Source organism: Planococcus citri, chromosome 4, assembly GCF_950023065.1.
Source record: "Planococcus citri chromosome 4, ihPlaCitr1.1, whole genome shotgun sequence".
Taxonomy (NCBI): domain Eukaryota; kingdom Metazoa; phylum Arthropoda; class Insecta; order Hemiptera; family Pseudococcidae; genus Planococcus; species Planococcus citri.
This window is the reverse complement of record NC_088680.1, coordinates 42,566,446-42,581,308: the sequence shown is the minus strand read 5'-3', so window position 1 is coordinate 42,581,308 and position 14,863 is coordinate 42,566,446. Positions and strand designations below refer to the sequence as shown.

General features: G+C 31.7%; 1 protein-coding gene across 1 annotated transcript in view; it reads right to left on the bottom strand.

The window, feature by feature from the left end:
• Nep2 (Neprilysin 2) overlaps positions 1–13,492 on the bottom strand; it is a 56,404-nt gene extending 42,912 nt beyond the window's left edge. The window contains exon 1 of the mRNA XM_065359738.1: positions 13,241–13,492. Coding sequence (XP_065215810.1) covers positions 13,241–13,263 — 23 coding nt within the window. The 5' untranslated portion in view covers positions 13,264–13,492. The remainder of the gene's footprint in view (positions 1–13,240) is intronic.
• Between the last annotated feature and the right edge of the window lie 1,371 nt (positions 13,493–14,863).

Here is a 14,863-nt window from a genome sequence, read left to right as displayed (position 1 = left end):
TTAACCATAAATTAAGCAGGTAAGTAAGTATATACCTTAAAGATGCTGAATCAATTAGATAAAAAAAGAAATTAAATACCGAGAACAAGAGATTCAATTTTTGGTAGGTACTTAGATGTAAGTATAATAATTTTGGCAGACGAGAAGAGAAAAAGAGGAAAGGGTGAAGGACGTGTTGTACATATATATTTCAGACAAAGGAGAAAGAACCAAAGGTTTTATTAATTAATTAAAGATTTTTTGCACGTAAACAAAAAACATGTACCTATACGATTGAGCGTTGATAGGTACCTATTCCTATTCCGTAATTTTGTTCTGAATAAATAAAGAAATTTTCTATAACGATTCGTTTATTATTTTATCGTTGCTCGGATTGTTGTTTGTTTAACTTAATTCATTATACCTAATTACTGGTATTTGTTTTACCAACTGAGTAAATTTGACAAAAGAATATAATTTCGAATTTGTTTTTCCTACGTTTTGCTAATGATCGAATTTGCGGAATATTCGAAGAGTAAAGTTTGGAAAAATATGGTAAGCTATCACATTGATGACTGTCTAAGTCTTGTGTGTATTTGTATAGATTCGATATTTTAGGATGATTTTTAATTTGAATTTAACATGTTCTACACGTAAAAAATTTATCGTAGGATTTAGGAGAAAGGAAATTGAAAGAATTTTTTTTGAGTACTTCATGAAATGATTTTGGAATGAAAAATGTTCCTCTTTTGATGTTGTAAACCTTTGTTTGAACAGTTTTTTTCAAATTATTCATTGTAAAAGGAGTTGTCATTTGAAGAAAATCACAGTTTTTTCAAAAGGAGTCCCTCCTGCTTCTTCTCCTCCTCCTCTTCCTCCTCCTCACAAAATTATCTTATCTTACATTAAAAATGTCTAACAAACAGGAACAGGCAAAAGCAAGACTTTTAGCAAGAAATTTTCAACTTTTTTTGAAGGGGAGGGGGTGACAGAGGGTTATACTCAAGACAATTTTTCCATTTTCCAAGAAAATTATTGGCAAAAAAAAATTAAAAAATAAAAATTCTGAAGGAAAGGTTTTAAAGATATCGAATTTTAAGGTTTGAATAAAAAATAAAAAAAGTGAGACTTTTGAGGAATTTTGGCAAAAAGTAGGACTTTTTAGCAAGTTCCGACAGAAAAGCAAGAAAAAAGTAGAAAGAACGGTTCAGCTAAACAATATCACCCCCCCTCCCTCCCTCCAATAAAATTAACCAACATTTTATTAATTTTGTGGTTTTTAAAAAAATGTTGATAGTTTGTTATTGCAGTACCTATTTGGGATTTTTCTAAAAGCTTAACTTAGAATGTTCTATATATTTTTTTTTTCAAATCAAAAATCTGGAAAATATTAATTACAGTATTGGATTTTTTGAAATACTATTTTCCAAAATTTCGCCCTGACTTTTCTCGGACATAAAACAGTTTTTTTCCACTCTGTGTTTTTCAAAAAACCAGAGAAAATATTTTGAAATTCATTTTAGCGAATTATAATATCTATTATTGAACACTAATTTTTTTGAAATTGAATTTTTTGAAACATTTTGACTCAAACATTTAAACACTTCCATTTTTCAAAGTTTTTTTTTGGAAATGAGGAACAGAAGGGACATTTAAAAGAAAAGAAAAATCAGATTTACTCGAACCTCTCACTTCGACAAAGCCCCAGAATTAGTTACCTTCTCCACCACCCCTCCCATCCCCCATTTGATGTGTTCTTGCGAGCCATAAACACATCGTTTAATTTAATTCAATTTAATAATTAGTTTGGATTTACATATTTTTAAAAATAATAGTTTCAATTAACTTGAAATTTCGAAAAAAAAAACTAGTTGGAGAAAGTTTTCAGAAATAAGTTTTTCTCAAGTTAGTACATCAATTTAGAATTTTCTCATGGGCTTTTTGGCCAAAAAGCCATATAAAAAACTGAAAAAATTTCATAAATTACCTATTTAATCCCTATAATTTTTGATCAATTTGGGGATGAATATGAATTTTTATGAGAAAATCACGATTTTTCGAATAGGAAGGGATGATGAAGAGGGATATGAGGAAAATGTTTTCTCTCCTTGGAAGATTTAATCGCTCCTGTTTTTAACTCTTGTAAAAAATATGTAATTGCGAATGGATCTGAATTTTTATCAATGGCAAAAAAATGTAAATGAATCATGAACCGAATCTCATCCGAGTTCGGTGAATCCGCATCGAACAGATCAAAATTCAAAATGAATCACAATCACAAGTCACAAGTACATATTTTTCAGATTTGATTGAGTCCTACATTGTAAGATACATGCACATTCAGATAAATAATAAATAATGCAAACAAATATAGTGCAATGGGTATTTTTGAATCATAAACCGAGTCATACGTTAGTTGAATGAATCTACACCAATCGAAATTATACTTTGGAAATTCAAAATTACTCATAAGTGATACTCATAGGTTATTCAATAGGTACTCACAGACAATGTCAAATAACCTGAACAGTTTTCCTATCGATTGTTTCAGAATCAAAACGAAAAACATCTAATTGAAAATTGATCCAACAAAAACAAAAACTCTTTGAAATCTGATCCATCAATTGGATTCAAATTCGTGCCCGGATTTTGTCTGGGAGGGAGGGAGGAAGGGAAGGTGGAGGGAGAGATTATCGACTCGAGAAGATGAGAGGAGTGTTGGAGAAACGATTTTTTTCATCATTTCTAAAATTTGCCGAAATGAGTTCTTAAGATTAAAGATCTATTTTCAAAAAACTTACCTTCTCATTTTTCAACGATTTTTTTTCCTTTGAAAAAGCAGTTTAAGTTTTTACCTAATCTAATTTTTTTCATTAATAATTTCACCAACTATTTTTTTCATTCGCGGAAACACGTGCTCAACTTTTGGAATGCATATTTGGAGCCTTGACCCTCCCTTCCCCCCTTCAGCATTCAGAAAGGGCTGGATTCGATTACACCAGCATGAAAGTTAGTATTTTCATCTTATGAAAACTATGAGAAACTGATTCGAAAAAAATAAGTAATATCTTCACTGCTGAATTTTCATAACTACCGGTGTTAAAGTCAACAAAAAATTATCGAGATTTCGTCTCCTTCCGTCTTAAATATCTGCGTCTGCGGTACAAAACGACATAGGCTAGGCATATTAACTAGTTACTTAAAAATTCTATCATTTTTAACCTTGGAACAAATTATAGGTAGATAAATTTCATAAAGAAGGAAAAAAAAGAGAAAAATGTAAATTTTCCAATTAGCGGTTTTTTCCTCAACACCTGGGCACAGGTTGCTGTAGTGATTCTCTAATTTCATTCAACAAATGATAGGTATAGTAATAAAAAAAAATCGTTTCGCGAATAGAAAATTAGCCGACTGTAATAAAAATTCGCATTTAAATAGCATAGACAACTTTTAAGTCAACATTATTGTAAGTAGGTAGAGGTACCACACTTTTCATCTGTTTAGGAAAAATCACCTTCACTGATGAAAATTATTAGTTCACCCTGAGCTGCGCAACAAATGCCAAGGTTAAAATAAATACACGATGGATGTCAGTTTTAAGGGTAGATACGTTGTGTATCTCTATCTCTACCTACTAAATGAGGTCAAAATTTCAAAATGGCTACATTAAAGCGTAGCATACGCCAGCGAGCGGTCTAATTTCATATAAAACAATATAAGTTTACACGGCCTAAGCTCCATGAATACGCATCGTGGAAAAACTACATAGTTAAAATGTCTAATTAGCGAAATAAGGTAAAAATGTCAAAATTCTAGCAGCTTGCCACAAATACCTAGTTATGGCGTTAATTACATCGCCAGACACGTTTAAACCGGAACAACAAATCTAGCATATTTAACCCTTTAATAGTACTAGGTACGGTACCCATCTTTCTCTCTATCTACGTGCGCACATTTCTCAAATCCCAAGACGTAAATGGCAAATGTTACCACCCGCAGTCTTGACGCCGTATTTTTACCATTATTATCTTAATTGATTGTATTTATTGTTTGAAGAAATCAGCATCTGTGCTGTGTGGTGTTATATACGAATTCAACGAATCGTTACGACGACCTCCATTTATGTATATCAAGGGAAGCGTTTTTTTTTTTGTTTCGTTTCTTCTTTTCTCTCTCACGCACACGCTTATTTTTATTAGCGTATTTAATACAACAATGATATTGCAAACAAGGTAAGACGAGATTACATCCGTACCATGAATCGAATTAAAACAAAAACGAAACAAAAAAAAATTAATAAAAGATCCACTAGGTACGTTGTCGGCGCATTTGTCCTAGGCATCGAGCTATTTGCATTTCGAGACGTGGTGCGAATTATACCCGATAAAAATGGGCACCTACTGCCTATAATAGACCTTGTTCTATGCAAGCAAAAATATCGCGAAGGTTTGTTTGCTGCTTTCTTAATAACCTGATTTATTCGAGGACGTAGACAATCATCGACCTATGCAGGTGTGTAGAAATTTTGATCGAAATTTTTCGATGAGGTAGGGTGTTTTGTCAAACTTTTGTTATGATTTGAATTTGGATGCAGTCAAATCAAAGAAAGTGTGGCCATTGCAGTGAGAATTTGAATGGGTGGAATTTTTTGATATTTTTTCAAAAATTCAAAATGATGCAAAAAGGGTCGTTTGAAAAAACTCTATCTGGTTGACATTTAAAAAGGTTGTGAAATGAGGATACTCTCACCTTCCATTTGAAGGACCTGATGAAAAAAAATCAACCCAAATAATTGAAACTTTTCTATGACATAATTTCTAATTGGGTAATTGCATTGAACTCCGTCGAAACCACAGACAGATAAGAAGCGTAGGTACATGACCTTTTTTTTGCAGACTCATCTCACGACCTTGCCTTGAACTATTTCAAATTTTTTGCCAAGTGAGATTTCATCTTCAAAAATTAAGGAATCTGTTTTAGTTCACATTAAACATTTGCTTCTCTTAATTCCATTCCAAAAAAAACTATTTTTTTTGTTGAAATTTTTAAAACCACACAGCTCCATTTGAATGTTTGAACAGAACCACTGTTCATGTAAAGTGATTTGACCCAAATTGGAAACATTTATTTTACTGTAGGTTCCTACCTACAATTTTAAGGGAGCATCCGGAATTTTAAAATTTTGGGAATTTTTAAGACTATTTGGAGGGGAGGGGGTAAGAAGGGAGCAAATTGCAAAGTAAAGGAAACGAAATTATGAAAACTAATCTAATCAAATCGTATGCTTCCTTGAAAATTTTCTCACAAAGGAAGTACCTATCCTAACAGGCAGAATAATTTTCGGACTGGACTTGAAAAAATCGAAATTTTCATCCCAGAAGCATCACCAGGCCAATTTTCAAGAGCTGAATTTCAATTTTCGATTTTTGATGAATTTTTCTAGACTTGACGCAGGTTGTTCAAAAAGTCATGAAATTAAAGTTTCAAGTTTCAAATTTTGAACAATTAAAGCTGACTATTATTAGGATGTGGAAAAATATTTTTTGAAGCTGATTCCGTGAATTTTTTTCATGATATCCATTTTATTTAAAAATTCCTCCCTCACTCCTCCCCCCACCGAAAAAACCAAAAATATAATTTCAACCATTCCAATGAATGAAGGAATCTCGAAAAACTATAAGGAAGAGGGATGAGGAAAGAGTAAAGTAAACGAAAGGAAACAATAAGATTGGTTAGGTAGAAGTACTCTTCACTTAGTTCAAAAAATCACAGAAATTAAGATTTTAAATTTTGAATAGGGCTGCATTTATTCCAAATAAAACGTTTAAAAGATGTTTTGAAGCAATTTTTGTGACTTTGCATTTTTTTGAAAGACTCCCTCTCTTCCCCCTAAAATAATTTCAACCACCCCAATGAATGAAAATAACATAAAAACCGCCGGTTCTTGGAAAAAAAACATATGTAGCAACAAAAAATACTCAACTCGAAAATTCGATATATCCCGTTCCAATTTCAATGAAAGTTGAATTTTGGATAGAGAATACCCCCCCCCCTCCACCCAAAACCTCCCAAAAAATTAGCAGATCGAAGTTATTTTTCAATTTTTAACAATTTTTAAAATACAAACATTGTTATTTTTTTGAACAAATTTATATTTTTAAAATAAGAGGACTCGTTGAATAGAATTGGTTAAAACTTATTTCTTAAAATATTATAATCAATTCCTCGAAACCAAATTTCAATTCCTTCAACTGACCTTGAAGCTTCAACGATATTTCGATTTCTTCCAAAAATCTCTTTTTTTTAAACTGCTCAAAATGCATAAGTAATGTGAATACTAAAAATGTGATTTCCATCTACTTTTGAGTTGTTTAATAACTCAAAAATCCATCGTCACTTAGAACTTGCTTTTTTGACCATAATAGTTTAAATTTCAAAAAATCCAAATTTTTGGAAACTTATAGAGCATTTTGTTGGAAGTTTCAGATCGACTGAATGTAATATGGCAGAACTGCAGAGATATGGGTGAGGGAAGAGAGAAAAAATTTGCACCAGGTCCCAATTTTCTGGCAGACCTGAAAAATAATAAAATGTCGTCAACATTCGACCAGAAAAATTCTATGAAAATTTCCATTTTTCATGTTCTTGTCCTTTCTCAATAGAAGTGGATCAAATTTTATCATTTTTTTTTATAAATTAATCTTTCATGAAGATAGGGAAGGCGGAGGGCTGAAATAACATCCACTTTGGGCCTTTTGCCAGAAAACTGCAAATTTTAAATAAAAATGAACATATCTACTTATTCAAAATTCGTCAAATGATGAAAAATTACGTTTGAGTAGGTAGCTGGAATTTTAATAATAAAAATTGTAGAACATTAATGCAGTTAAAAAGAAGTGAAATTTTGTTTTGGTGTCAAAAAAGAGACCCTAAAATGTGGTTGAGCGCCGTATTCAAATTTTCAATCGAAATTTTTCTGAACAGAAACAATTTAGCCATAGGGGCAGAAAATTTAAATTCTGAAAATAAGAGCCCCTTGCCCCTTCCCCTCCTCTAATCCTGACATCGTACACACTCAGCAGAAGTTCTTCGATTACCCAAGTAATAAAATTCACAGCTGTTTATTTTTGAAATAATCTTATTTTTCCCATGCCCCACCTTTATTTTGGGGGTAACTGATAATTTTTAAAGATCTAGAAAAATGGCAAATTTATTCAAATTTTGGAAATAGGGGAAATAATTTCTCTGAGAGAACAGACGAGACGCCCTGACCTAGCAAGGTCAATTTTTTTTAATTGTCAATAAATTGACTCATTTTTTGACAGCCTGACTTTTGAAATTTCATGTTGAATAAATCTCATCAAACTATTTTTACATTAAATTTTTCCAAATCTGTTAAATTAGTGGGCAGGTTGGCTCTCCCTCCTATTGCCACCAAGTTTGATCCTGAATTTAACAATAAGAAGAGTCAAAACTGAAAAATTGCAATTTAGGTAGGTACTAGAAAATAGTTGAGAGTAATCCCTTGAACTCGAATTCAATTTTTCGAAATCGTTTGAAGCTGAAATTTTATGACTTATATTTTAATTTTTTTTCAATTCGGAACATGATTTTTTTGCATAAACAGGAAGTATGAACGATCTTTTTTTTCGATCCAAAAGTAATCACTGAGAACTTTTTTCACTACGAAACATTTTTTATAAAAAAATTGCAAATACTGGCACAAGTACGATTAATTATAATTATGTACTTCAAGTACTTACGGTACAGCAATCATTGCAAATTTTACCGAAGCAAATTACATTTTTTATAATAACGCTTCCTGGTTTGCACTTGAAATGCGTGAGATTGCGACGTTGCCACATTTAATGAATTTTTAATTGCGATTTGTTCATCAACGATGTATTGTAGCCTGTGCGTGTTTAATGAAAATTTTGGAATCGGATTGTTTTTGTTTTGTTTTGAGTTGATATTTATGAGCAAAATTGATAAATTCTCAGGTCGACCACCTTGTAACTATGCACCAGTACTTAATTCTCCTATCAAGATCTATGTAGGTATCCATATACTGAGAAAGCAAACTAGAAATCTATTCGAAATCGTAAGATATATGGTAAAAAATTTACATTTCAAATACCTAGGCACGTATATAGTACGTATACCTCTACCTACTCGTACTCAAATTCTCCATATTATGATGTCTCGCGATACTGCAAAAAAATATATCAGCTCGATACCATAGTGTAACGCGAAACACCGAAATATACACAAAAAACTCCATATACACATACGAACACAATTCCAGATTAGATTTCCATCTGTTTTCATCAATTTACCAGCATAAAAAACCAAATCCATATATAAACGATTTAAATTTCAAAATAGTGTATCTGTGCTGCAAAAACCATCCACGACATCTGTTATGGTAATAAATTCCAAAATTATAAAGCGTTTTTACGAACAAGTTGAAAAAAATTTCACCTCAAACAACTCCCAACACAGTGATACCTTTGACGAAAATTCCGCAACACAGCGTAAATTCCTAAAACGTAAGTAAGATTTTTCGATGTAGATTTTTTTAGAAAGAATTTTTTTAGAAAAATGTTCACTATTAAATTCGACGATAAATGTGACATCGAGCAGGCTGTAATAATTAAATTTCGCGGAAGGGAAAAAGGCAAGGGGAAGAGAGATATTCGATCTTCTCGTTTATATATAGGAACGAGGAAATGATATGGAGATGAAGGAGAAATTTTCGCATCTAAAATAAATTTCTATGTACATCTTGAAGCTAATAAAAAATTTATTGTTATTGTACTTTAATTTTTGAAACTACGTTTTATTTTATGTATGTGTGTACTCGACGCAGCATAAAAGACTAACTGGCGCTGTTCAGTTGTATAATAATCAAATTCTCGCATATATTCTCCACAGCGAGTAGTTGACCACTGACCGTAAACCAATTACGCTTTTAACGGTTGCTAACGGATCAAAATCGAAAAATACACGTTCAAATGTCTCCAGCCGAGGCGAAAATGGATGCAATTTTCTTGAAAAAAATCGCAAGAATTGGATGGAAAATTAACACGATTTTTTAATGGAAGAATTCCGTAAGCTACAAAAATCGTTTTAATGGACGTGTGGTTGAAATATACATAGTAATAAACAGTTTTACAACCCTCCATCCCCCTCACCAACTATTCCACATACTACCTATTTACATTAAAATTAATTTTCAAAGTTGAAAAAAATCAATTGAATTTTTTTTTTAAAGTTTAACTTTAACAAGGTTTTTAAGATTGTTTGTCACTCCCCTCGCCTCTCATGTTGAATGTAGACCATTTTTCCAGAGAACTGTTTTCATATTTTCTTCAAAATTTCCACTAGAATTTGCTTCTAAAATTATCATTTTCAAGTTTTTCAAGATAGTAGCCCCCTGCTGTAAGAAATTCAAAGTTTTAATCGCAAATTGTGTAATTAGAATTAAGAACGTTCCCAGAGCATAGCACGGTTAAAAAGATGAAATATATACGTTATAGGTAGGTACCTAGGTATACGTGACTTTATATACGTATTTGCTCAAATTCCTTCCTAAATGAGACGATAATAATAATTACACAGTTTATTGAAAACGATTAAATTAAAGAAGCTGAATTACCTACGTTACGTTTACGAAAAAAATCCGCAGAGTGACAAGAGGGGTTTAAAAAAGTTCAAAATGTTGAACTTTTGCGATGAATAATTGCGTAAGGTACTCGTATACTTATCTGTAGGTGTTTCAAAAATAAATTTTACTATGTACAACCATGTAGGTAAAAACATTGTGATTCATATTCATGGGAAATTTTAAGGAGCAAGGGTAAAAGGTGAAAATGAGAATTGAAAACGACGTCATATTAGATAATTTACCAACAGATGTGTGTACCTATACTACCTAGTTAATTTTCATCAACTTATGTTTAAATTTTCGGAAACATTTCCTGATAAGAAGAGGTATACATAGATGAAGTTGGCCTATAGGTATTCATATTTAATTTATTTTTCACGAAACCTTCGCAAAATTATAGGAATTCATCAAAATATTAAATTTTCTCAGAAGCTCAGGCTCATGAATCATTGACTTGGATGGTTAAGGATAAAAATAATTTCTAAATTTGTAAATTTTAAACTATTTTTAGATTACAGAATTTGATTCGTCCACCCTTTCCTTCTCGCATGGGTTAGTTTCAAAATCAAAGAGTGGGAGGGGGAGGGGTCGAACATTTTTTCTTTAATTACCTAGTCATTCTAGAATTTTTTTTATTAGATCGTAAACAGATAAAAAAAAGTAAATTCATGGGTACAAAAGTATTATGACTTTGGAGAATCTTCGGAGGTTGTTGAAGGGGGGGGGGGGTTGGAAGGAATTTGGCAGAGATGCGAGAAGCTTTTTGATCGATGCTTGACCCCTTCCTTCCCTTCTCTCAAAAATCCCATCATTTCACAATTTTATTCGCGACCTTTTTAAAAGCCATTGTAATGCTCATTCCCATTTTTTGAAAAGACCATCGAGGAATTTTTAAAGAAATTTTTGACGTTTTTCAAATTCTAAAATTTTTTCATGGAGATATAGATCAATACAATGTTGCTACAGTGTTGTTTTCACCCAATAAAACCGTTTTCGGCAAGTATATACATATCTCTTCTCAGACGAGACGCTTCTTTTTCAGAAAGTGTCCGAAAAAAGTACACTAGATAATAAATGGAAGAGGAAATTTGCTAAGAATTATCTGGTTGAGAGAAAAAATTAACTTATCCAATGTCATATCAATGAAACAGTAAAATGAACTTGAAAATATTTTTTTGAAATTTTCTTCTCTCGAGTTGTTTCTTGGAGGGAGGGAGGAAGGAAGGAAGGAAAGGAAAGGAGAGAGAAAGTTATATTGCGAAAAAAAGTGTTTTTAATATTTAGTAGATGGAGGTTACATGTTCCCAAAATTTTCAAAATCAGAATTCTCACTACCATGACCTTCTTTGCTCCTGAAACCAGAATAGGTATGTGCATAAACAGGAAGCATACGTTTCCAAAACGCACCAAGTCCATTTTGAAAGATTCTGAGGTTGCAAAGCCATCTAGCATAAAGTTGCGGCCCAAAATAGCTGATTTTTTGATATGTTGTGCCCAAGGGTCTTGGCTACAACATATCAAAAAATCAGCCAATTTGGGCCATTTCTACGTTTCGAAATAATTGTACCAAGTACCATGAATTTCTTATCAATATTTTTTTGGACTTGGTGCGTTTTGGAAATGTATGCTTCAAATGATCTCAGAGAATGATTCGCTGACCTCCCAAATCCCCCTTAAGAATGAGCTGGGGGAGGGGAAGAGGCATAGATAATTCCAATTTGTACATATTTTAGAATTTTTGAAAATTGCGAAAATTCGACCAACTATACAATATTTTGGGCCAAAACATACTGTACATGTATTTTAGATTTAGTTCAGATCATGAGGATTTTCAGACATGTGTGTGTGGAGGAAAGGGAAATTACCCCCCCCCCCCCCCCCCTTTAAATCTGTTTTCCTTCAAAATCGTTTTTTTTTTTGAAAATATTAAATGAATTTTGATAATTTGAAATTTTGAACCTTTTAGGGTTGGAAAAGAGGGCTACATTTTTACTAAAATATCTAAAATCTTCATGATGCATTTTTGGAAATAATTTTACACCAATTTACTGCCAACCTCCGTGAAATTTTGGAAAGTGGTACTCATCAACGAGGAGTCAATAATTATTCAACATCCATTTTTCCATCTTCTCAAGGTTATAATAACCTGTGTGCTGTACAAATGAGTATTAAAATGATATTACAGAAAAACAGTAATCAGTACCTATCAAAATGATGGAAAAATTTTCGAGCTTTTAAAAAAATTCCCCTGCTTTTGAAGTAAATGGTGAATTCTGTGAACTGATGGTTTAGAAAATATGAATGTAGATCTTCATTCAATTACGTAAGTACCTACCTTGTAATACTTTTCAAAATGTAGGCTGCACATTGAGATTGATACGTAATAATTTTCTAAATTAACCGCGAAGATAAGGAAAATGGAAGAAATTGAGAATATACTTTCTACAAAGTAGGTACTTACATGAATTTCAAAAATTACGAATAGGTATAGTTGATAGGTAAGTAGTTCAACAATAAAAATAAGGTAGGAATATCGGATAACGAAGAGGAGTCTAATTTCTTAAATTGATTGTGAGAATGCAAGAAAATTACTCACACGTTAAGAAAATTTTTAAAGCATACGATTTTTCCTATTAATAGACATATTAAGTAACTTTCTTATCAGCATTTTAGATCAATTGAAATGATAAAAATTGATTAATTTCAAGATATTTTTCATACAACTTTGTAAAAATTTCACACAAGCAGGTATCAGCCTCTTAAAAAAAAAACCTGAAGGATTCCCTCACGAGTTTCATGTTATAATGAAAAATTCTACCCATTCCATAAATCTCATTCTGTTATCTAAAGAGTAAAAAATATTAAAAATTCGTACCTATTAAGTACCTATCACTAGACAAACAACGAATCACTCTATTCAAATAGTTTTAGAGATTCTCTATTTCAATTTATCACTGCCAAAATGTGAATAGCGAACGTTGTTATCAGAATTTGAATTATCATCTTTAATTATCATATTGGCAAAACAGTTGCCTTGATCCATATGTATTGGTAGGTAGGTATGTAAGATGAATAAAGATCATTCAATATACTTAAATGAGAAATTGCACGTGTAGATTTTTTTTGATCGTGTACCGAGGACATGACTATAAAGTTTAACGAGAAGCACATTTCAGCAGAAACTTGTTGCTTGTCAAAATTAATAAAATTAAGAACTCCACATCTAAACAAACGATACACACGAATACCAAGTTAGGTATAGGTCGAAATAGAATTAAAATTGAGATGAAAATTCAATGTTTGAATGTCACTCGTGGTTAAAAAAAGGTGAAAAAAATTGTAGTCATTCAAAATGATTAAATAGTTAATCAAACAAATTAACATTGAGGTACTCCATTGAATAAAACCTCATCAATAAACACCATTAATAAACCTTAAACTTGGATGGAAATTTTCCACTGGAAATCAACTCATCAATTCATCAATATTACGAGGCTTCATTCCAAAAAAATTTCAAAAAAAAATTCCTCTACACTTCAACAGGTTACTCGCGACAATAAATCAATATAAAAATTGAACAAAAAATCAACTCACTTAATCACAACAGTGTTCGTCATTATTGTCTAGTTTAAAAAAATAAAATAATTGAAATATACGATTTAAAATTGATAAAAAAAATTTTTAAAACATTCTCGTCATTCGAATTAAAAAAATTAAAACATCGCGCGAATTATTTAAATCATTTTTCACGTAAACAAAAAAGAGTTGTTAATCCGGCCGGTACCCGCGTGAAACTGATTTTTTTCCTGCCTTGTCTCGATTCTCTCGAAACACTCTAAACAGTAAAATACATCGGTAATCGTATGTTTTGCGAGTGTGTGTGTATAAATGTGAGTGTACTATGTTTTACGGTAATATGCCCCCACTATTTTACGGTGCACTTCACCGTTTCCATACGTTACCTGTAGATTAAAAAAGGTACACCGAGTCGGCTCAACGTCTGCGAAAACGTCGCCCTCCATTTCCCCCTCGTAGTATAATATTGAGCTTATAACGTAAAAGTTGTTTACCTATGATCCGTGTTCTTCAGTAACATAAACCTTTCTATAAACAAATGGGTCGAGTCATTTCACTATATAGGTACGTACTTATATAAAATTCGAGTATTGGGTAAATAATTTTTTTTTTTTGGAAAAAGAACGAAAAGATATGGTTGTCTGTATACGTTTTGAATCGATGAAACAAAAAATGCTTTTTCTCTGGGAAGAAAAAATTTCAAGTTAATCATTTTAAAAATATATCTACGGGATCAATTGGCTTCAAAGAGAAGGTAGAGAGGAGTGAAAAAAAATAGATTGCCTTGAAATGCTAAAAAGCCATAAAAAATTTTCAATACGTTTGTTCTTTTTATACAATGAACAAATTATCTCACGTCAATGAACTGCAGAAAATTCTATAAACGTTAGAGATGGTGAAATAAATTTTTCACAGTCGACTTGACTATTGGAAAATAATTATAAAAGGAATTTCGAACTTGGAAGTTGGAAGTTGAGTAATATACATCATAATAAAATGACCACAGGTACTCGTAATTCTTTGAAGGGAAAAGCTTGCGAATTAGATATGAATGTTATAGGCATAATGCTTTAGGGATTCAGTTTTCGAATTTGAAAAAATTTGATAAAAAATTAATACTTATCTGAAAAACGCATTCGATAATTTTTTTTCATTTCTGTAGAAAAGAAAAGCAAAAAAAATTAAGAAAATTCATCAAACGTTCATTTAGTACTATGAAAGCACTTCCGTCTAATTTATTTCTTATTTCTTTTACCTCCCCATTTATTGGCTGAAACTCCTATGATGAAGTGGTAAATCATCAGGCATAGGAGAAGCAATTAATTTCGATTAATTACTCGTAGCTTGGTCTACTCAATCTCCTTCCCTTTTATACGCAATACGATTGAGTTATGTACTTACTGCTGTTTACATAGATCAACTGAGCATGTTGAAATAGGAGCACAAAGTAAATTTTAGCTTTCCAACTTCATTGAGTGGAATTTTGTAGAATTTTCAATTTTAAAGAATCGGTTAGAGACTCCAGAACTGCACATGACGGTTCGAAACCATTTCTAACCAGTTTGGAAGAGGAAGGGATCGAAAACAAGAAACACTTAAAATTTCAGTCTTCTAAGTGAATTCGTTGAAATTTTGATTTTT